Consider the following 21277-nt stretch of genomic DNA (forward strand, 5'->3'; position numbering starts at 1 on the left):
AGATCTAGCGATGAAGCATTCTGCCGGGTAGTCTGGATGGTCTCTTCAGGGAACCACTCCCCTGAATCCAACAAGGTTTTCGGCACCGTCTGCAGGATGTTCCATGATGACCACTGCCTGATGCACTTGTGGTCCAAACTGTTGGTCTAGAAGATTTCCACAAAAGGCAATGCCCAACTGACTTCAGGTATCTAGACCTGATGGTGAAGAACCATGAAGTGAGGGACATTGATAGGGTAGATAGTCAGAGTCTTGTTCTCAGAGTAGAAATGTCATGCCGTTCTGTGCACAAGTCTTAGGCACATATATATAGTTAGGGTGCCTGAAACCTTTGCAAAGTACTGTATCTGTCAACGTGGAGCAGAGGGCAAGTTTGTAAATCTGGCAGGAGCAAACAACGTTGAGAAAGGCGAGGGTGGTGCACCACAGGAGGGGTGTGGGGCAGATGGCAGAGAAGGAGTGCCAGATGCACCCAGCACTGAAACACCAAGTAAGGTCAGACAATTGTTTATTGATCATTACAGAATTATGAGATGTATAGATATAGGTCATACATTCCCCAGAAGTATTCTCGATGATCCACTGTGATTCAGTGGTCTAGACCATATTCAGGATCCATCTTTGAATCTGGATGAGTATGCTGCAGTTGCTACCGACTTCATTAAAATCCGTGTGGATGAGTGTGTGCCTGCAAAGACTTGCTGTACATTCCCAAACCAAAAGCTGTGGATGAACCGAGGTACATCATCTGCTGAAGGCTGGATCTGTGGCATTCAAGTCTGCTGACCCAGGTCTGTACCAGAAAACCACGTATGACTTGTGAAGGGCTATTTCAAGGGCAAAGAGAAAATTTTGAATGAGGTTGGAGGTGACTTTGGATGTATGACAACTCTGGCAACGTTTGCAAGACATTGCTTCCTGCAAAGCAAAACCCAATAGCATGAATGACAGTGATGCTTCACTACCAGAGGAACTCAATGCCCTCTATGCCCATTTTGAAAGGGAGAATATAACTGCAGCTGTGAAGATCCCTGCTGCACCTGGTGACCCAGTGATCTCAGACTTGGAGGCCAATGTTAGGCTGTCTTTAAAGAGGGTAAACCCTTGCAAGGCAGAAACCCCGATGGAATATGTGGCAAGGCTCTGAAAACTTGCGGCAACAAACTGGCGGGAGTATTCAAGCACATTTTCAACTTCTCACTGCTATGGGCGGAAGTTCCCACTTGCTTCAAAAAGGCAACGATTATACCAGTGCCTAAGAAGAATAACGTAAGCTGCCTTGATGACTATTGCCCAGTAATGCTTACATCTACAGTCATGAAATGCTTTGAGAGGTTGGTCATGAGTAGACTGAACTCCTGCCTCAGCAAGGACCTGGACCCATTGCAATTTGCCTCTCACGACAATAGGTCAATGGCAGATGCAATCTCAATGGCTCTTCACTCGGCCTTAGACTACCTGGACAATACAAACACTTATATCAGGATACTGTTCATCGACTAAAGCTCAGCATTTAACATCATCATTCCCACAATCCTGATTGATAAGTTACAGAACCTGGGTCTCCATACCTCTCTCTGCAATTGGATCCTCAACTTCCTAACAGGAAGACCACAATCTGTGCAGATTGGTGATAATATCTCTTCCTCACTGACAATCAACACTGGTGCACCTCAGAGATGTGTGCTTAGCATACTGCTCTACTCTCTCTCTATACCCATGACTGTGTGGTTAGGTAGCTCAAATACCATCTATAAATTTGGTGATGATACAACCATTGTTGGTAGAATCTCAGATGGAGATGAGAGGGCATACAGAAGTGAGATATACCAAATGGTGGAGTGGTGTTGTAGCACAGTCATGGGTATAGAGAGAGTAGAGCAGTGTGCTAAGCACACATCTTGCCCCCTGCACCAATTCTTCAGCCACACATTCATCTGGAATATCATCCTTTTTTTAACCCCACTGGTGTGTGGCACAGGCAAAGATCCAGAGATTACTACCCTTGAGGTCCTGCTTTTCAGCTTCTTCCCTGGCTCCCTATATCAACTCTTCAGATATCATCCCTTTTTCTAGTCATGTCATTGCACCGTGACTTCTGACAAGAATCCTTATTTTACTTAAGAGTTGTTTACTTTAGGTACTCAAAATGCAGGAGGGAATTACGAGCTCAGGCAGCATCCATGGAGGGAAATGAACGGCTGACCTTTCATTTTATGCGTGTTGCCCCAGATTTCCAGCATCTGCGGTGAACTCAGGTGTGGTGTCAACAATGTTGTGTAGAATTGAATTGAATTGAATTGACTTTATTTCTTACATCCTTCACATAGTCAAGTCACTTTTTTTATTGTCATTTCGACCATAACTGCTGGTACAGTACATAATAAAAATGAGACAACGTCTTTTCAGGACCATGGTGTTACATGACACAGCACAAATACTAGACTGAACTATGTAATAAAGCAACACAGAAAAAAAACTAGACTACAGACCTACCCAGGACTGCATAAAGTGCACAAGACAGTGCAGGCATTACAATAAATAATAAACAGGACAACGGGGCAGTAAGGTGTCAGTCCAGGCTCTGGGTATTGGGGAGTCTGATAGCTTGGGGGAAGAAACTGTTACATAGTCCGGTCGTGAGAGCCCGACCATCAGGAGTAAAAATCTCTCCATCTGAATATGCAATGTGCAAATTACAGTAATTTGTAATAAACAGTAAGATATACAACAGGACAGTCAATATAGCTTCGAAATACAATTGTGTCAATGTGAGTTAATCAGTCTGATGGCCTGGTGGGAGAAGTTGTCCCAGAGCCTGTTGGTCCAGGCTTTAACGCTGCAGTACCATTTCCCAGATGGTAGCAGCTGGAACAGTTTGTGGTTCGTGCGATTTGGGTCCCCAATGATCCTTTGGGCCCTTTTTACGTATCTGTCACTGCAAATGTCTTGAATATTGGGAAGTTCACATCCACAGATGCACTTGGCTGTCTGCACCACTCTCTGCAGAGTCTTGCGATTGAGGGCATACCAGGCAGTGATGCAGCCAGTCAGGATGCTCTCAATTGTGCCCCTGTAGAAAGTTCTTAGGATTTGGGGGTCCAGACCAAACTTCTTCAAGCGTCTAAGGTGAAAGAGGCGCTGTTGTGCTTTTTTCACCACACAGCCGGTATGTACAGACCATGTGAGATCCGCGGTGATGTGTATGCCCAAGAACTTCAGCTCTTCACCCTCGCAACCCCAGATCCATTGATGTCAATTGGGGTGAGCCTGTCTCCATTCCTCCTGTAGTCCACAACCAGCTCCTTTGTTTTTGTGACTTTGGGGGAGAAGTATTTTTCTTGACAGCAGTGCGTCAGTAAGGCAAGTATCATCTTGCATTCAAGTCTTCTAGCAAAAATTACCGGCTGGCCATATACGTTATTTTTGCATATTAACATATGTACAAGGAGCACTTTGAGCGAAAAATTGCACAATTACTGACATTTCAAGAATAGGTTCCTCCTGCTGTAGGCGAGGCTGATCGACGCAGCCCGAGCAAGACTTTGGTGCTTGGTGGGTTAGTCTTGCTCTCACAGGGCAGCACTAAGAGATTCTGAAAATAAACATGACAGATTGCAGATGCTGGAATTCTTCAGCAACAAAGCACAAATGCTGTTGGAACTCAGCATGTCAGGGAGTATCTACGGAGGGAAATGAACTGTTGACATTTTCACAGAGGCCCTCCACCGGTCCTGCCTGACCTACCCAGCTCCTTCAGCGCTTTGTTTGTGTTGTTGTAGACTCTTGGTAATTTTTTTTTACAGCAGATATAAATTAATTCTCCATGAGGGAGTGGTCACCACCAGAAGTTGATGATGCAGAATGGAAGTTGCGGTTAGAAACCGTAATCTGATTAAATGGTGGAATGGAGTGAACAGGAGGGCGTAGACCCTCCCCTATCCTCGCTGGCCATCCTTTTTTTCCTGCCTCTTCCTCTCACGCCTTCCACCCTCTTCCTACCTGCAGGCCATCAGTCTCCCTTACTCCTGCCTTCCCTTCCCGACTATCCCGCCCCCTTCTTTTCTCCCTGTTCCTCCCTCCCCACCTTCTCGTCTTCAGCACCGCCGAGCCCTCCCCGTCCCGCCCCGGGGGTGTGCCCTGCTGCCGGTAGGGTGACGCACCCTGTGGCACGTCACCCACCCACCGGTTTAAAGTCGCGGTTCCTTGCCAGCCCTCCATCGTGTGAGCGGGAAGATCCCGGCATCGTTCCGCGTTTCTCGGCGCTCCCTGCCCGACCGTGTGAGCACAGGATGTCAGTGGCGGTGAGTTCGCGGCTGAACAAGGCGGTGCGGGAGCACTACCTGGGGCTGCCCCAGGGCAGCCAGGTGCAGGTCACCTACGTCTGGATCGACGGGACCGGGGAGGGACTGCGCTCCAAGACCAGGACCCTGGGGTGCGAGCCCACAACTCTGGAAGGTACAGTATAACCCGAGCCCGGGCCGAGCCGTGCCGCCCTTCCCACGGGACGCCAACCCACTTGTTGTGTCTTCGCCTCCCTATCAGACATTCCGGAGTGGAACTTCGATGGCTCCAGCACCTACCAGTCGGAGGGCTCCAACAGCGACATGTTTCTGATTCCGGTCCGCATCTTCCGAGATCCCTTCACCCTGGATCCCAACAAACTGATTCTCTGCGAAGTGCTGAAGTATAACCGCATACCGGCAGGTAAGTCCCGTTCCGGTTCCGCCACCCCCACCTCCTCTCCCCCCCGGTGAACCGTGCGTGGCATTTCAATTTGGACCATCGGCTGTGTTCCAGAAAGCAACCAGAGGCACGCGTGCAATGAGTCGATGGAGCGGGCGAAGGAAGATCACCCCTGGTTCGGCTTGGAGCAGGAGTACACCCTACTAGGCATCGATGGAAATCCGTACGGGTGGCCGAAGAACGGGTTCCCCGCCCCGCAAGGTCAGTGTTTGAAAGATGATTCTCTTCAGAAAATATTGTCAATCTTGCACCTTATTTTCTACCTGTATTGTGCCTTCAATTTTATACTGCATTCTCTTACTGGTTTACCTTGTTCTTCCTCAATGATCTTCATGAACAATATACAGGACGAGCTTTTCCCTGTATTTTGGTACATGTGACAACAATAATCCAATTCCAAATACTCACCAATCTGTCTGAACATTTAATCAGGATTTTGAACAAAGGGAATAACTTCACTTGCCAAATCACTTAAATGTTCAAACAACCTACAGACTCCCTTTCAAGGATTCTTTCATCTCAGGTTCTCTATATTTATTACTAGAGAGAAAATGTTTGTGAAACTGAAAGGTCTGAAGGTAGATAAGTCACTTGGACCAGATGGTATGGACCTCGGGGTTCTGAAAGAGGCAGCTGAAGAGATCGTGGAGGCACGAGTTCAAGAATTCAAGAATCTTTCAAGAATTGATTGACTTTGGCATGGTTCTGAAGGACTGGAGAATTTCAAATGTCACTCCACCCTTTAAGATGGGAGAGAGGCAGAAGAAAGGAATTATAGGCCAGTTAGCCTGGTCTCAGTGGTTGGGAAGCTGTTGGAGCCAATTGTTAAAGGATATGGTTTCAGGGTATTTGGAGGCCCGTAATAAAATAGGCTGTAGTCACATTGTTGCCTCAAGGGAAAATCTTGCCTGAGAAATCTGTTGGAATTCTTTGAAGTAATAACAGGGTAGACAAAGGAGAATTGGTGGATGCTGTGTACTTGGATTTTCAGAAGGCCTTTGACAAGGTGCTACACATGAAGCTGCTTAACAAGATAAGAGCCCATGGTATTACAGGAAAGATACTAGCATGGATAGAGCATTGGCAGGAGGCAAAGAGTGGGGAGCCTCTTCTGGTTGGCTGTTGGTGACTAGTAGTGTTGGAACCGATTCTTTTTGTGTCATATGACAGTGATTTAGATGATGGAATTGATGGCTTTGTGGCTAAGTTTGTGGATGAATAGAAGACAGGTGGAGGGTCAGGTAGTTTGGAAGAAGCAGAGAGGCTACAGAAGGAATTAGATTAGGAGAATTGGCAAATAAGTGGCAGATGGAATACAGTGTTGGGAAGTGGGTCATGCACTTGGGTAGAAGAAATAAAAGTATAGACTATTTTCCTAATGGAGAAGTGCAAAAGGACTTGGGAGTCCTCATACAGAATTCCCTAAAGGTTGATTTGCTGGTTGGGTCTGAGGAAGGCAAATATGATGTTAGCATTTGTTTCAAGAGGACTAGAATATAAAAGCAAGTATATAATACTGAGGCTTTATAAGGCACTGGCGAGGCCTCACTTGGAATATTGTGAGCAGTTTTGGGGTTTCTTATCGATCAAGGTATGTGTTGACATTAGAGAGGGTTCAAAGGAGGTTCACGAAAATGATTCCGGGATTGAAAGGTTTGTCATATGAGGAACGTTTGACGCCTATGGCCTCTACTTACTGGAATTCAGAAAAATGAGGGGTAACCTTACTGAAACTTAACGAATGTTGAAAGGCCTAGATAAAGTGGATGTGGAGAGGATGTTTCCTATGGTGGGGGCATCTACGACCAGAGGACACAGCCTCAGGATAGAGTGACGTCCTTTTAGAACAGAGATGAGGAATATCTTTAGCCAGAGAGTGGTGAAACTGTGGAATCCTTCGCCACAGGCAGCTGTGGAGGCCAATTTGTTAGGTATATCGAAGGCAGATGTTGATAGATTCTTGATTTGTCAGGGCACGAAAGGATAGGGGAGAAGGCAGGAGATTGGGGGTGAGAGAGAAAATTAGATCAGCCATGATTGAATGGGCCAAATGGCCTAATTCTGCTCCAATATCTTATAGTCTTGTGGTCTAAAATTGAACTTTGAGTGAGTCTGACATGATACAGTCTGTAGTTTGGAAGAGAATTGCATTTGTACAATTAAAGATCTACTGAGCCCTGTTTGTTGAAGGTGGGGTGGTAGACGTGCACTTTAGCAAGGCTCCCCTCTGCCATTAGATTTTTGAACATTTCCTCATCATTGCTTTGCACTATTTGTTTTGTAATGTATAGTAGTTTTATGTCTTGCACTGTACTGCTGCCACAAAATAACAAATTTCACATTATACGGCATAAAACAATGATAATAAACCAGATTCTGGTTCTTTGGACAAGGTTGGTCCTGAACGTTAAGACAAACAGACTAATTGGATTGAAAGCCAGCTTGGTGACAGCAATGGTGGGAGGTTACTATCCTGTTAAGTGATCTGTGACCTGTCATGTTCCAGGGTCAGTGCTGATACCTTTATTAGAAACATAGAAAATCTACAGCACAATACAAGCCCTTCAGCCCACAAAGTTGTGCCAAACATGTCCCTACCTTAGAAATTACTGGGGTTACCCATAGCCCTCTATTTTTCTAAGCTCCATGTACCTATCTAAAAGCCTCTTTAAAGACCCTATCATATCCGCCTCCACCACTGTCATCGACAGCCCATTCCACGCACTCACCATTCTCTGAGTAAAAAAATTACCCCTGACATCTCCTCTGTACCTACTCCCCAGCACCTTAAACCTGTGTCCTCTTGTGGCAACCATTTCAGCCCTGGGAAAAAGCCTCTGACTATCCACACGATTTATTTTTGATAAATGTTAATGACGTGGATATTCCTGTAGGAAGTTTAATTAGTAAGCTTGTCAATGATGCAATATTATGGAGAGTAAGGAAGATTCTCTAAGGTTACAGCAGAATATAGATTACTGTACTCTGAGGGAAGGAAGGGTTAGATTGACATTGGAGTAGATTAAAAGTTTAATGCAATTTTGTGCCTGCAATGTTCAAAGTAAATTTATTATCGAAACACTATGATACACCCCCGAGATTCATTTTCTTGAGGGCATACCCATTAAATCCAAGAACCATAAGAGAATCGATAAAAGATCGCACCCAACAGGGCGGACAGATGCTGCACGTCTGGTGTACTGTTGATGATCTGATGTGAAAATCTGTGATGTACTGTCTATGTTCTGAGAAAGTGGGTGGCTGTCGGCAGCTGGAACTTAATCCTGTCAGCTGTGAGGTGGTACATTTTGGAAAGGTAAATGGGGGTAGGATATTTACAGTAAATGGTAGGAATGTTGCTGAATGCCAGAATCCCTCTATCCAGGTGCATAGCTCCTGGAAAAGGGCAACGCAGCTTGATAAGGCTGGTGGGGAAGGGATATGGCATCTTGCCCACAGGTTGGGGCACAGAATATCAGAGATTTGACATTAGTTTTTGAAGTGGCAGACAAAAGGTAGATGAGGTTTGGGTAGTGGATGTTGTCTATTTTGTTGTTCATAAAGCCTTCTACAAGTGCTGGTCTGTAAGGTTAGCTTCCTTGAAATCCAGAGCGAGCTAAATAGGTGAATTCAAAATTGACACGGAAGCAGGAGGTGGTGGTTGAAAGTTGTTTCCTGGAATGGAGGCCATGTGTTTGCGATCATTGTTATTGGTGTAAATGTTATCAATGCAAAGTTGCATGGTTGGATCAGTAGGTTTGCAGATGTTGTTTATAGTGATAAGATCATTGTAGGATCTTGATCAGTTAGGGAAGTGGGTTGAGGAGTGGCAAATGGATTTCGATGTAGAGAATTCTGAGGTGGCGCTGTTTGGCAAGTCAGAAGTTTGGTGATCCAGTGTAGGAGTTGTACTTTGGGTGGTCGGGCACTGGGAAGTGTAAGGGAACAGGGGGATCTAGGAGTACAATGCATAATTTACTGAAAGCAGCATCACAGGTTGACAGGGAGGTGGAATTTAGAATGCTGGCCTTCATCGGCCGTGGCATTAAGTATGTGAGTTAGAAAGGTCATATAATTCAGTAGTGTGGCCACACTTGGAGTACTGTGTACGGTTTTGGTCACCCTGTTATAGGAAAAAGAGTGCCCAAAAGATTTACAAAGATGATGCCAGGAATAGAGGGGCTCAGTTATAGGGAGGGGTTGGCCAAACTAGGCACTCTTTCCTTGCAGCATGGGACCATAAGACATAAGAGTAGAATTTGGCCATTCAGCCCATCGAGTCTGCTCTGCCCTTCCATCATGGCTGATCCTGGATCCCTCTCAACCCCATACACCTGCCTTCTTGCCATATTCCTTGATGCCCTGACCGATCAGGAAACGATCAACTTCTGCCTTAAATATACCCACGGACTTGGCAGGGCATTCCACACATTTACTGCTTACTAACTAAAAAAAAATCCCTCCTTACCTTTGCTCTAAAATGTCACCCGCAATTTTGAGTCTGTGCCCTCTAGTTCTGGATACCCCCACCAGAGGAAACATCTTCCCCACATCTACCCTATCTAATCCCTTCCAACATTCAATAGGTTTCAGTGAGATAAACCCCCCCCCCCCCCGACATTCTAAATTCCAGTGAGTACAGGCCCAAAGCTGCCGAACGCTCCTTATATGTTAACTCCTTCATCCCTGGAATCATCCTCATGAACCACCTCTGGGCTCTCTCCAATGACAACGCATCCTTTCTGAGATACGGGGGGTGGGGGGGGGGCCAAAACTGTTGACAATGAGGGAAGACTTCCATAAATTCTTTTCCCAAGGTAGGGAAATCCAGACCTTTTGGGGTGAGAAGGAAAGATTTAAAGGAATCTGAGGGGGCATTTCTTTCATGCGGAGGGTGGTAATGGAATGAGCTGCCAGAATAAGTAGTTGAGGCAGATACAAGAGTATCTTTTGAGAAGCACTTGGACAGGTAACATGGATGGGCAGGGCTTCAAGGAACATTAGCTGAACGCAGAAAATTGGGATTGGCAGGGTGGGCGCTGTGGTTGGCATGGACAGATTCGGCCAAAGGGCCTGTATCCATGTTGTATTGCTCTGACAGAGGGACTCACTGCCAGAGGAGGTGGTGCAGTCCGTTACATCCACAATGTTTATGGCACATTTTAGTTAGACACAAAAATAGACAAGACATAGAACAATACATCTCTAATACAGACCAATGGGATTAGTGTATTTAGACAAAAAGGTTGGCATGGACGCGATGGGTTGAAGGGCTACTTTCTGCACACCACAACTCTGTGCTCTCAGCACTTGGAGACCCAGGTGTGTTGCAGGTCATCAGATAGTTTTGGACAGCTTCTGTGTCACTGGGCAAGGAGAGACCCTGGAAATGTTGCCCGTGGTTCTGATGAACGAGGTGCTACAAATCTCACCACCGTAAGCTCTACTGCTCTTCCCACTGAAATTATTTATTTCAGGTTTCCAGCATCTGCAGGGTTTTCTTTGATTTTTAAAAAAAGTTCACTTGGTGAGCTCTCTAGACTTCTTGGTCACCTGATTGCCCCATGCATTCAGTGTCAGCTGTAAATCATGGATGTCCACAATTTACAGTTATATTCCGAATATCCCATTCTTTAATCTCACAGTTATTGCCTGATATTCGTGGAAAGACTAAATAGGATAATTTGTTTGGTTGTCTAAAAGCTGCTTATTCATTTGCAGTTTGCTGCCGAAAGTGCACCACACCCAACGTTATTGTTAGTTGGATTTTTTTTCCCAACAGCTACATGAAATTATGTAAAGATAATTGTGAATGGTTGGCGTGATGCATTAGATCATGGTCACCCAGTGTTGGGTCATTTCCTTCTCCTTTTCTCCTTATCTTTAGGTAGTCCTGCTAACAGCACTGGGTGAGTCCATCCCTGTCACACAGGATCCTGCCCATCCCTTTGTCATTGTCAGGCTCAACTATATCGACAATCCTTTGTCAGATTCCTGTGAACCTGTAGCCATTGAAAACTGTTGCCCAATTTCCAAATCTCAACTCCACCCCTTTCCCATCAGCCTGTTAACCATCCTAGCTAAGTAACGATTAGTAATGCGAAATTTAAAATTGCAATAGATTTGCCCTTTCCTGTCCTCATAACCATGTCCAAGCGGGCAATGTGCTCACCTGTGAGTTCCTTCCTTCCAACCTTGTCCTCTTTTTAATTGCATCTTTAACGCACCTTATCCAAGCTATTAATCACTTGCCTTGTGCCTCCTGGTGTAACTTCAATACCAATTTTTCTTTGATGATGTGCCTGTGAGAACTGGTTGGGACTTTTTGTATTGCTCTGACCACGGTGTTTAGAAAGTTGCTTTATTAGTGGTCCAGTACCAAGAGAGAGAAAAACCCTGCCACCCCCCACACCCGTCCACCCCATCTCTAGAACCTCCTGAGTGTAGCTATGGTTTGTATTTGAACAGGCAATCAGAAACTTGGCAGTTATAATATATTAAACTGCTAGTTAACTCAATTTTACTGTTGGCAATTTTCCTTTAAAATGGGTAAGTGATGTACAATTTGCCTGGGAGGTTGAGTTTACATACAGGAATAGCTGTTTGCTAATATAAATCTGAAAGTGGAAGGGCAGGAACATGTATTGACCATTTCTAAAACAACATAATTAGAGTTGTTATAATTCCCACACTAATTGTTTACATTGTCCAAGTCACTTTGCCCCTTTTAACACTACTGTTGCATTGTTGGAGCAGATAAAGTCAATGGTTGAGATCTAGTAGAAGCTCACACTAATAGTTTACATCGTACAAATCATTTTGTCTCATCTATAGGACCATACTATTGCGGTGTTGGAGCAGATAAGGTCTATGGCAGAGATATAGTGGAAGCTCACTATAAAGCATGCTTCTATGCTGGAGTGAAGATCTCAGGAACCAATGCTGAAGTCATGCCATCACAGGTAAAAAGATACTCGTGGGTTACACAAAGCCCCTTTTATATTACTCTGGGAGTCTGATTGAACAATGAATTTGTTTCTCCTTCCTTCTAGTGGGAATTTCAGGTGGGGCCCTGTGAAGGGATTGAAATGGGAGATCACTTATGGATGGCCAGGTACATCCTTCATCGCATTTGTGAAGACTTTGGGATTGTGGCCACATTCGACCCGAAGCCAGTAACTGGAAATTGGAATGGAGCTGGATGCCATGCCAACTTCAGCACCGAGGCTATGAGAAAACCAGGGGGACTCAAGTGAGATGATCTTAATTCTTTAACTTTTGTGTCTGCTGCTGCCCAGGTGAAGGATGGGGTTGCTTTGCTCATTGGCATATACTGTCTCTTAGAAATATTGACAGTAGAGAAAGTCATGATGAACCTTAAAAGCAGTAGCGCAACACAATACTCCATCTGGGTATAATGTGAGTATCTGTACCATACCCTTTAGAGAGGGTGCAGAAGAGGCTTACTAAAGTGTATCTAGGGATGAGGGATTTTAGTTACCCAGGTAGATTTGAGGGCTGTGGAACTGAGGAGGTTGTGAGGGAATCTCATAGAGATATTTAAATCCCTTCTCTTCATGATTTTTATAAATGACCTGGATGAGGAAGTGGAGGGATGGGTTAGTGAATTTGCTGATGACACAAAGGTTGTGGATGTCATGGAGGGCTGTCAGAGGTTACAGCAGGACATTGATTGGATGCAAAACTGGCTGAGAATTGGCAGATGGAGTTCAACCCGGATAAGTGTGAGGTGGTTCATTTTGGTAGGTCAAATATGATGGCAGAATATAGTATTAATGGTAAGACTCTTGGCAGTGTGGAGGATCAGAGGGATCTTGGGGTCCAAGTCCATAGGACACTCAAAGCCATTGCGCAGGGTGATTCTGTGGTTAAGAAAGCATATGGTACATTGGCCTTCATCAATCGTGGGATTGAGTTTAGGAGCCGAGAAGTATTGTTGCAGCTGTATAGGACCCTGGTTAGACCCCACTTGGAGTACTGTGCTCAGTTTTGGTCACCTCACTACAGGAAGGATGTGGAAACCATAGAAAGGATGCAGAGGAGATTTACAAGGATGTTGCCTGGATTGGGGAGCATGCCTTATGAGAATAGGTTGAGTGAACTTAGCCTTTTCTCCTTGGAGCGACGGAGGTTGAGAGGTGACCTGATAGAGGTGTATAAGATGATGAGAGGTATTGATCATGTGGATAGTCAGAGGCTTTTTCCCAGGGCTGAAATGGCTAACACGGGAGGCCATAGTTTTAAGGTGCTTGGAAATAGGTACAGAGGAGATGTCAGGGGCAAGTTTTTTACGCAGAGAGTGTTGAGTGGGTGGAATGAGCTGCCAGCGACAGTGGTAGAGGTAGATACAATAGGGTCTTTTAAGAGACTCTTGGATAGGTACATGGATCTTAGAAAAATAGAGGGCTATGGGTAACCCTAGGTACTTTCTAAAGTAGATACATGTTCGGCACAGCAATGTGGGCCGAAGGGCCTGTATTGTGCTGTAGGTTTTCTATGTTTCTCTGTTTCTAAATCATGATGGAGAAAGAGAATTTCTGTTGGTGAGAGGGTCAACACCCAGGCAACACAAAACAAAAGGATCCAAAAATTATATCTGTTGCCAGGTCCAGAACTGAATCCAAGCTGTTCAGTTGGTTTCCCTTTGTGCAGTTGTAGCAAAATTTCGATTGCCCTGAACAGTTTTTGTTTTAATCTCTCAGAACATTGATGTTTATATCCAAATGATAGAAGTTGTGCTGCTGTATGCAGAGCCAAAGAAGGGCCACACCTGAAGAACCTTGAGAATTGAGTTTTCCATGCAGGGAGTACAGCATGGATCGACCAGACTGATACATGGATTCTGAATTAAACTGGAAAAGAATTGCACCTTCTAACATTGTGTTCCTATTAAATTTTCAGGGATGATTTTCAGCCTATTTCCACTTACTTGAAGAGTCCTAAAGAAAGATGTGGGGAGGTGTGTGGAAGGGATTGCAAAGGTTAGGGCCGTGGCACCTGAAGTCTTAGCTGGCCTTGGTGGAATGGTGGGAACTCGGTCACCCAGAGCTGGAAGAGTATAATTTCCCCCAGCCCACCGATCTTCTAGGAAGTTTAAAGTGATATGGGGATGTGGTCATGAAGGAATTGGAAACTGAAAGGAAGAATTTTTTTGTTACATCAATGAGTGGCAGTAGATGACAGAAAGAATTGGAATGGAGAACTAAGGAGGTTGGGCAACAGTGTTTTGGAACAGACAAGTCTGAAAGTTCAGCTGCAGCTTCAGAATAGAAAGATGAATCAAATATGGCACCAAGGTTGCAAGGCAGTTTGGATCAGTTTTGTACAGCTGCCAAGGAAGGAGATAGTACAGGTGGAGACAGAATGCTTAAGGGACCAGCTGATCAAAGTCCACCATTGGAAGGGGTGGGTCTGCTGTCAATTAGCTTTTCAAATTATGAATGTCAACTGAGCATTATTTCATCTTGTACATCATGGAAAGGTCAATAGCACATACGCCTCTGTTTCTCAGGGTTCAAAGTAAATTCATTTTCTAAGTACATATATGTCACTAAATACAGCCATGAGATTTATTTTCTTTTGGGCATATTCAGTAAATCCAAGAAACATAATAGAATCATTGAAACTGCACCCAACAGGATGGACAAATAACCAATGTGCAACAGACCACAAACTGTGTACATACATAAATAGATAAGCAAGCAATAACTATTGAGTGAGTCCATAGGTTGTGGGGGCAGTTCAGTAATGGAGCGACTGAAGTTATCCCCCCGGTTAAGACCTGATGGTTGAGGGGTAATAACTGTTCCTGAACCTAGGTGTGGGTCCTGAGGATCCTGAACCACCTTCTCAATGGCAGCAGTGAGAAAAGAGCATGACCTGGATGGTGGAGGTCACCGATGATGGATGCTGATTTGGATCAGTTTAGTACAGCAGCCAAGGAAAGGGACAGAACAAGTGGAGAGAGAATGCGTAAAGTCCAGCTGATCACAGTCCACCATTTGAAGGGGTGTGTCTGCTGTCAATTAGCTTTTCAAATTATGGATGCTTCATGTAGATGTACCCAGTGGTGCGGAGAGCTCTACCCAAGATGGACTGGGTTGTATCCATTACTTTTTGTAGGATTTTCCATTTTAGGGCATTGGTGTTTCCATACCAGTTCATGACGCAACCAGTCAATATACCCTCCACTACACATCTATAGAAGTTTTAGATATAATGCTGAATCTTCACAGACATCAAAGGAAGTAGAGGCACTGTCATGCTTTCTTCATGTGCACGTATGTACTAGGCACTGTACAGATCTCTGAAATGATAACACTGAAAATTTTAAAGTTGTTGACCTTCTCCATCTTTGATCCCCCGACGAGGACTGGCTCAAGGATCTCTGGTTTCCTCCTCCTGAAGTCAATAATCAGCTCCTTGGTCTTGCTGACATTGAGTGAGAGGTTATTGTTGATGTGGCACCACTCGAGCCAGATTTTCATTTTCCCTCCTGTATGCTGATATGTCACTGCTTTTGATTTAGCCCATGACATTTGACTCATTCTGATGTAGATCCAAGGTTGAAAGATTAAAGTGACTCACCTTTAACCCTTTAAATGTTTAGGTACATTGAAGAAGCAATTGAAAAGTTGAGTAAGAGGCACCAACACCACATTCGCAGGTATGATCCATCTGAGGGAAAGGATAATTCCAGGAGACTAACTGGTCTACATGAAACATCAAGTATCCATGACTTCTCGGCTGGAATAGCAAACCGTGGGGCCAGCATCAGAATCCCACGACAGGTCGGACAAGATCAATGTGGATACTTTGAAGACAGAAGACCATCTGCAAATTGTGACCCTTATGCTGTTACTGATGCCTTAGTCAGGACATGTGTCTTAAATGAAACTGAAAACTAACTGAAGTTTTGCACTAAGCAATGGGCTTTAAAGTTCTAAAGTCCTTGATACCACGGGGCGGAGCAATACTTTGTAATCTATCACTAAAGGTTTTTTTGTATCTCTTTTTAGAAATGTTCAAGGATGTAAATCATTATTATTGTTCTCTTAGCAATCTCAATTATTCATTAATATGTTCTAATCTTTAAATTTGGTATCAGAGTGTAAGTTGAAAGGAGAACTAAATTGGTAGCTCCTTGGTGTAACTTTGACAATAATTTGGAGAGACTTCTCATGTTATAGTTCTTGGAATGCACTTTGCTTTTCTACATTTGATACTGAAGTTTGAATCAGTGCTGTGGGCAACTTCAAAGTAGTTCATTCTAATACAGTTATTTTAATAAAACATCCTGGAGAGGTGTTTATGTGTAAACTAACCCTTTTTAAAGGGAAGGTTTTTGCAACTTCAGGAACAATACAAGCTGCTGAAAGAAATCAATGGGTCAGGCAGCATCTGGAGGGGGGAAATAAACAGTCAACGTTTCGGGTCAAGACCCTTCACCTGGAAAAGTAGAGGGGAGATAGTTGGTAAAGGGGGAGGGGTGCAGCAAAAACTGGCAAGAAGTAGGTGGAAAGTTGGGCAAATGGACAGGGGAAGGGTGGAAATAGCAACAGAGGCTGAGAGGTAATAGGTGGAAGCAACAATGGGCAGCAGATGGTAGAATCTGGTAAGAGAGAAGGTGGAACAGAATCAAATAAGGGAGGAGGAGAGGGCAGATGGAAGCAGTGGGAGGAATGTGAGGGTAATGAGCAGATGCAGTGGGTAGGACAGGAGAAAGAAGTGAGGTGAAAGGGGTTGGTATTTATTAAAATTTTACATCCACCCCACAACAGGAGGAAGTAAAAACCATTGCGCTATGACTCCGTTGCAATGCACAGACGTGAACTTAAAAGTCTAGTTGCTTGTAGAAAGAAGCTGTCGCGTAGCCCTTTGGTTTTGGCTTTAATACTGCGGTATCACTTGCCAGACGGAAGCAACTGAAGCAATTTATGTTTGGGGTGACTGGTGTCCCTGATGATCTTCCAAACCGTCTTTCTGCACCTGCTGCTGTAATTATCCTCAGTTGAAGGAAGTTCACATTCACAGATGTGCTGGGCTGTCAGTACCACTCTCTGCAATGCCCAGCATTTAAAGTTGGTGCAGGTCCCATACCAGATGGTGATACAGCCAGTCAGGATGCTCTCAATGGTGCCCCTGTAGAAGGTCTTGACGAATTGGGGGCCCATGCCAAACTTCTTCAGTCGCCTGAGGTGGAAGAGATGCTGTTGTGTGTTTTTTTTTGTCACAAAGCCAATGTGTACAGTCCGGTTAAGATCATCAGTGATATGTATACAGTTAGGATCAACTGGTTGAGGCTGGCTGGTTCAATGGGTAAACAAGGATTGAGGACAAGAGCTGGGTTTAAATAGGCTGCAGGTGATGATTAGGAGATGAGTGTCAGCTTACTCCTGTTAGCTGGTTGGAGAATGGGAGGTGCCTCCTTAGAGTTCTTGGAGCCAGGTCGGTAGGTGATGGTGAAGCTGAGTTGTTCCAAGAAGAGGGCCCAGCAAGCTTGAGTTGGCGGGTCTGCTGAATAGATATGAGGTTCTGGTGGTAGGTCCAGATCTAGGAAAGCATGGTGTTCCCATCAGCCAATGGTTCCTTTCTCCACGGCTCGTTTAATGGTGACTAGCTCCATGTCTCCTACTGCATAACGGTGCTGTGTAGAGTTGAACTTGCATGAGAAGAAGGCAGAAGGGTGTGTCTTCCATCCAGTCCTCGCTGGGGGAGGATGGCCCTTGCATCCAAGTCAGATGCATCCACCACTACCACAAAAGGTCTGGAGGAGTTCAGATTGTGGAGAATGGAGGCAGTGGTGAAGAGTCCCCCAAGCTCCTCGAAAGCATGGTCCATGGCAGCAGACCAGGCTATCCATGGGGTAGGTGCCTTGGTGAGGGAGGTGAGAGAAGCTGAGATTTGGCTGTAGTTCCTGATGAAACGGCAGTAGAAGTTGGAGAAGCCCAGGAAGTGCTTTAGCTGAGGGAGTGCAGTCAGGGCCATTCAATGACAGTGAACACTCTCTCCGGGTCTGTGGTTATGTAGGGACGTAACTCAGGAAGGAAATGACTGGAGTGTGGAACAGGCATTTTTCTAACAAGTACAGTTGGTTTTTGAGGAGACACTGAAGGACTTGACAAATGCTACAGATGTGGTCTTGGGGGTTCTTGCAGAAGTTGAGGATATTGGTGAAGTAGATGAGCGCATTACTGTGTAGTATGTCTTGTAGGAACTCATGAAAGAAGGCTTGGAAAATGGCTGGCCTGTTGGTAAATCTGAATGGTATCAGCAGGTACTTGTAGTGGCCAGTTGGTGTTGTGAATGGTGTCTCCCACACAGATTGTACATGCTCCATAGAACCAGCTTGGTGAAGATCTGGGTCCTTTGGAGTACTTTGAATGCACTATCCATCAATGAGAAAGAGTAGCAGTTCTTAATGGTGATCTCATTAAGACCCCAGTTGTCGATGCAGGGCAGAGATCCCCATCTTTTTTTTTACAAAAAAAGAATCCTGCACCACCTGGGAAATGGGCTGATCAAATGAAGCCATGTTGTAGTGTTCGGGCAACGTAGTCATTCATGGCTTGGGTCTCAGGAGGGGAGAGGGAGAACAGATGACCTCAGGGAGGGGTGGTGCCTGGGAGGAGGTTGATCAGATTGTTATTGAGGTGACAGGATGCTAGCTTCCCTTTTATTAAAGGCAATGGCTAAGTCGTCCCATGGGAGATTAGTGTGGGCAAGGAATTTTTCTATGTACCGGTACTTGGATTTATAGGGTGAAGTCAACAGAGGTTGCAGGCAGGTGGTTTGACAGGTGGGTCCCCAACTCAACAGTGAACTGGATGACTAGGTGAAGTGAGGGTCGTGAGTGGAGAGCCAGGGGAACCAAAGATTAGAGGAGTGGATTCGTTGTGCTCTCTGATGCATATGTGCGCAGGCTGTGTGGGTGCATTGTCCATCCCAGACCCCAAGTGAAGTGCGTCAATGGCTGTAAAGAAGAATGGATGAGAAAATGGGCTCAGTAGCGAGTCCAAGCTCTGCTTGAATCCACCAGAGCTTCCTGTGTGCACAGAGGAATCAGGGTCGAGTGCAGGACAGATAGAGTGAGTCAGGCTGTGGTGCTGGAATGAGGGGCCAGGGGGAACTTAACAGATAGAAGGCCCTTTGTCTCTACCTGGTGGTGCCATTTTCCCAGACGCAATGTGCATTTGATCCATGAGTGATCAGCTGCTTGACAGTAAGCACCCTAGATGTTTCTCCAGTGACCCTCATGCTCCTGAGGGGCTGAATTATTTATTGCAGGTGGTGGTTTTATTTGTTCTAGATGGTGGTGGCTCAGATCAGATCTCACCCATTCAAGAGAGATATAATGAAGGCAATCTTGGCTTGCTCCATAGAATACAGAGGTGGCTGCACCTCAAAACACAAGACACACTGGGGCAGGAAGAGGCAGGATCGGGTTGGGGATCCATTGAAGTGTTTGGGTTCTGGAATCTGGGGCTCTGATGGAGGAGGTTCCATAACAGGAGGGAATGTTGAGAGTGACGAGCAGATGGTCAATGGATTCCTGTTGTTTCTGGGTCATGTACTTGTTAAAGCAAACGACTTCCTTTAGTTGAGCAAACTGTGCTGGGTCAGTAGCTGGTTCACTCATCCTGTCAGGGAATGTAGAGGAGGCCCAACCCAAAGGCAGAGCAGTGGAGATGATTTAGCAGTGAGCAATCACTTTCATATAAACTACAAAACAACAAGCCACGAGGGGCCACAGAACAAAAGAGAACACAGCGAGGCAACAAAGTAACGGAAGGCCAGGAGCAACTAGTTGAGGCTGGCTGGTTCGATGGGTGAACAAGTGCTGTGAATGAGAGCTGGGTTTAAATAGGCTGCAGGTGACGAGTTGGAAACAAATGGCAGGTGACTCCTGATAGCTGAGTGGGGACTGGAAGGTGTCTGCCTGTGCAGGCCTGACAATGCCTTTTGCAGTCTGTGGCCGCTGAAAGTATGTTCATGGTTTTCTGCTGTGGTAGCCCACCCTCTTCAAGGTTCGACATGTTGTGCATTCAGAGATGCTTCTCTGCACATCACTGTTGCCTTCCTGTCAGCTTGAACCAGTCTGGCCATTCTTCTCTGATCTCTCTCATTAACAAGGCATTTTTGCCCACAGAATTGTGCTTTTTATTTTTCACACCATTCTCTGTAAACTGTAGGTAGTGCATGAAGGTCCCAGGAGATGAGCAGTTTCCGAGATACTCAACTACTTCCGTCTGACACGAACAATCATTCCACGGTCACAGTCACTTACATTGCATTTCTTCCCCATTCTGATGTTTGGTCTGAACAACAACTGAACCTCTTGACCACACCTGTATGTTTTGATGCATTAAGTTGTTGCTGCATTTGCATTAATGAACAGGTGTACAGGTGGCCTCTGAATGTAGATTTAGAAACCTCTGCCCAGGAACCAGACTCTGGCTACCTACCCTGTCTCTGCCTCTCATAATTTTATATATGTCTATCGTGTCACCTCTCAGCCTCCACACTCAGCCTATCCAATCTCTCTTTATAACTCACACCCTCCAGTCCCTACACACGTGACAGGAAATGCAAGTTGAAAACAATGATTTGTGTTCATTTAATTTTTCACATAAATTCTGATAGTGCAATTTTATTCCTTATCTTAATTTTTTGTGTAGCGATTTGTGATTAGTGTAAGAGTGAGTTTCCATAACCTGTATATCTGACAAAGAACAGAGGACCTGGCACCCATCCCTAACAAATAACAGGCTTCCAATCTGAAAAGTAGCCCTCCACTACCGTTCTCTGCCTCGATCATCAAGCCAATTTTGTATCCAGTTTTTTGGCACACCCTGAATCCATTGGGTTCTAAATTGTGGACCAACCTCCCTTGCAGGACCTTGTCAAAGCCCTTGCTAAAATTGATGTAGGCAATATCAACTGCCCTGCCATCACTAATTCTCCTGGTCAGCACATCAAAACAAAAATAAACCATCCTGTTTAATTCAACTTTAAACAGCTCTGTGGACAATGGGGGTGGAGTGAGATGAGGTTAAGTTGGGTAAGAAAAAATCTGAGGAAAATGACTTCATCTAGGAGGAAACCGCAGACTGGAGCACACTGTCTCAGAAAGTACTGGAGGCAGATATTCCCACACCATGTGAAATGCATACTGTTGAATACTTCAATCACCTGGATACAGAAAAGACTGGAAAACAAGTGCTGGTAATGGGGCATGTTAACTTGAAACTACTCACCCTCTCAGCTGCAGCCCCATTGATGTTGATCGAAGAGAGCCTGTCTCCATTCCTCTCGTAATCCACAATCAGCTCTTTTGTTTATTTGGACATTGAGGATGTTACCTTGGCACCACTGTGTCAGGGTGTCAATCTCTCCTCCGTAGGCTGTCTCATCACCGCTAGAAATAAGGCCAATCAAAGTCATGCCATCTGCGAATTTGATCAGCAGATTGGAGCTATGTGTGGCAGTACAGTTGTGGGTGTAAAGGGAG

The 21277-nt window shown here is 45.1% G+C and overlaps 1 protein-coding gene across 1 annotated transcript; it reads left to right on the plus strand.

Moving 5' to 3' along the window:
• The first annotated feature begins 4185 nt into the window (after positions 1-4185).
• On the plus strand, positions 4186-16074 carry LOC140730953 (glutamine synthetase-like). Its single transcript, XM_073052055.1, has 6 exons — positions 4186-4458; positions 4546-4707; positions 4801-4947; positions 11581-11708; positions 11799-11998; positions 15377-16074. Exons 1-6 carry the CDS (start codon positions 4293-4295, stop codon positions 15672-15674), a joined length of 1101 nt encoding a protein of 366 aa, XP_072908156.1. The 5' UTR covers positions 4186-4292; the 3' UTR covers positions 15675-16074.
• Positions 16075-21277: the final 5203 nt, after the last annotated feature.

The sequence above is a fragment of the Hemitrygon akajei genome, chromosome 7, assembly GCF_048418815.1.
Source record: "Hemitrygon akajei chromosome 7, sHemAka1.3, whole genome shotgun sequence".
In the NCBI taxonomy this organism is placed as follows: Eukaryota; Metazoa; Chordata; class Chondrichthyes; order Myliobatiformes; family Dasyatidae; genus Hemitrygon; species Hemitrygon akajei.

Excerpts from the sequence above, each read along its gene's own strand:
- LOC140730953 (XM_073052055.1), top strand. The coding sequence starts at position 4,293 with ATGTCAGTGGCGGTGAGTTCGCGGCTGAACAAGGCGGTGCGGGAGCAC. Across the intron at positions 4,708-4,800 it reads GTATAACCGCATACCGGCAG|AAAGCAACCAGAGGCACGCG; the intron begins GTAAGTCCCGTT and ends GCTGTGTTCCAG. Across the intron at positions 11,709-11,798 it reads CTGAAGTCATGCCATCACAG|TGGGAATTTCAGGTGGGGCC; the intron begins GTAAAAAGATAC and ends CCTTCCTTCTAG.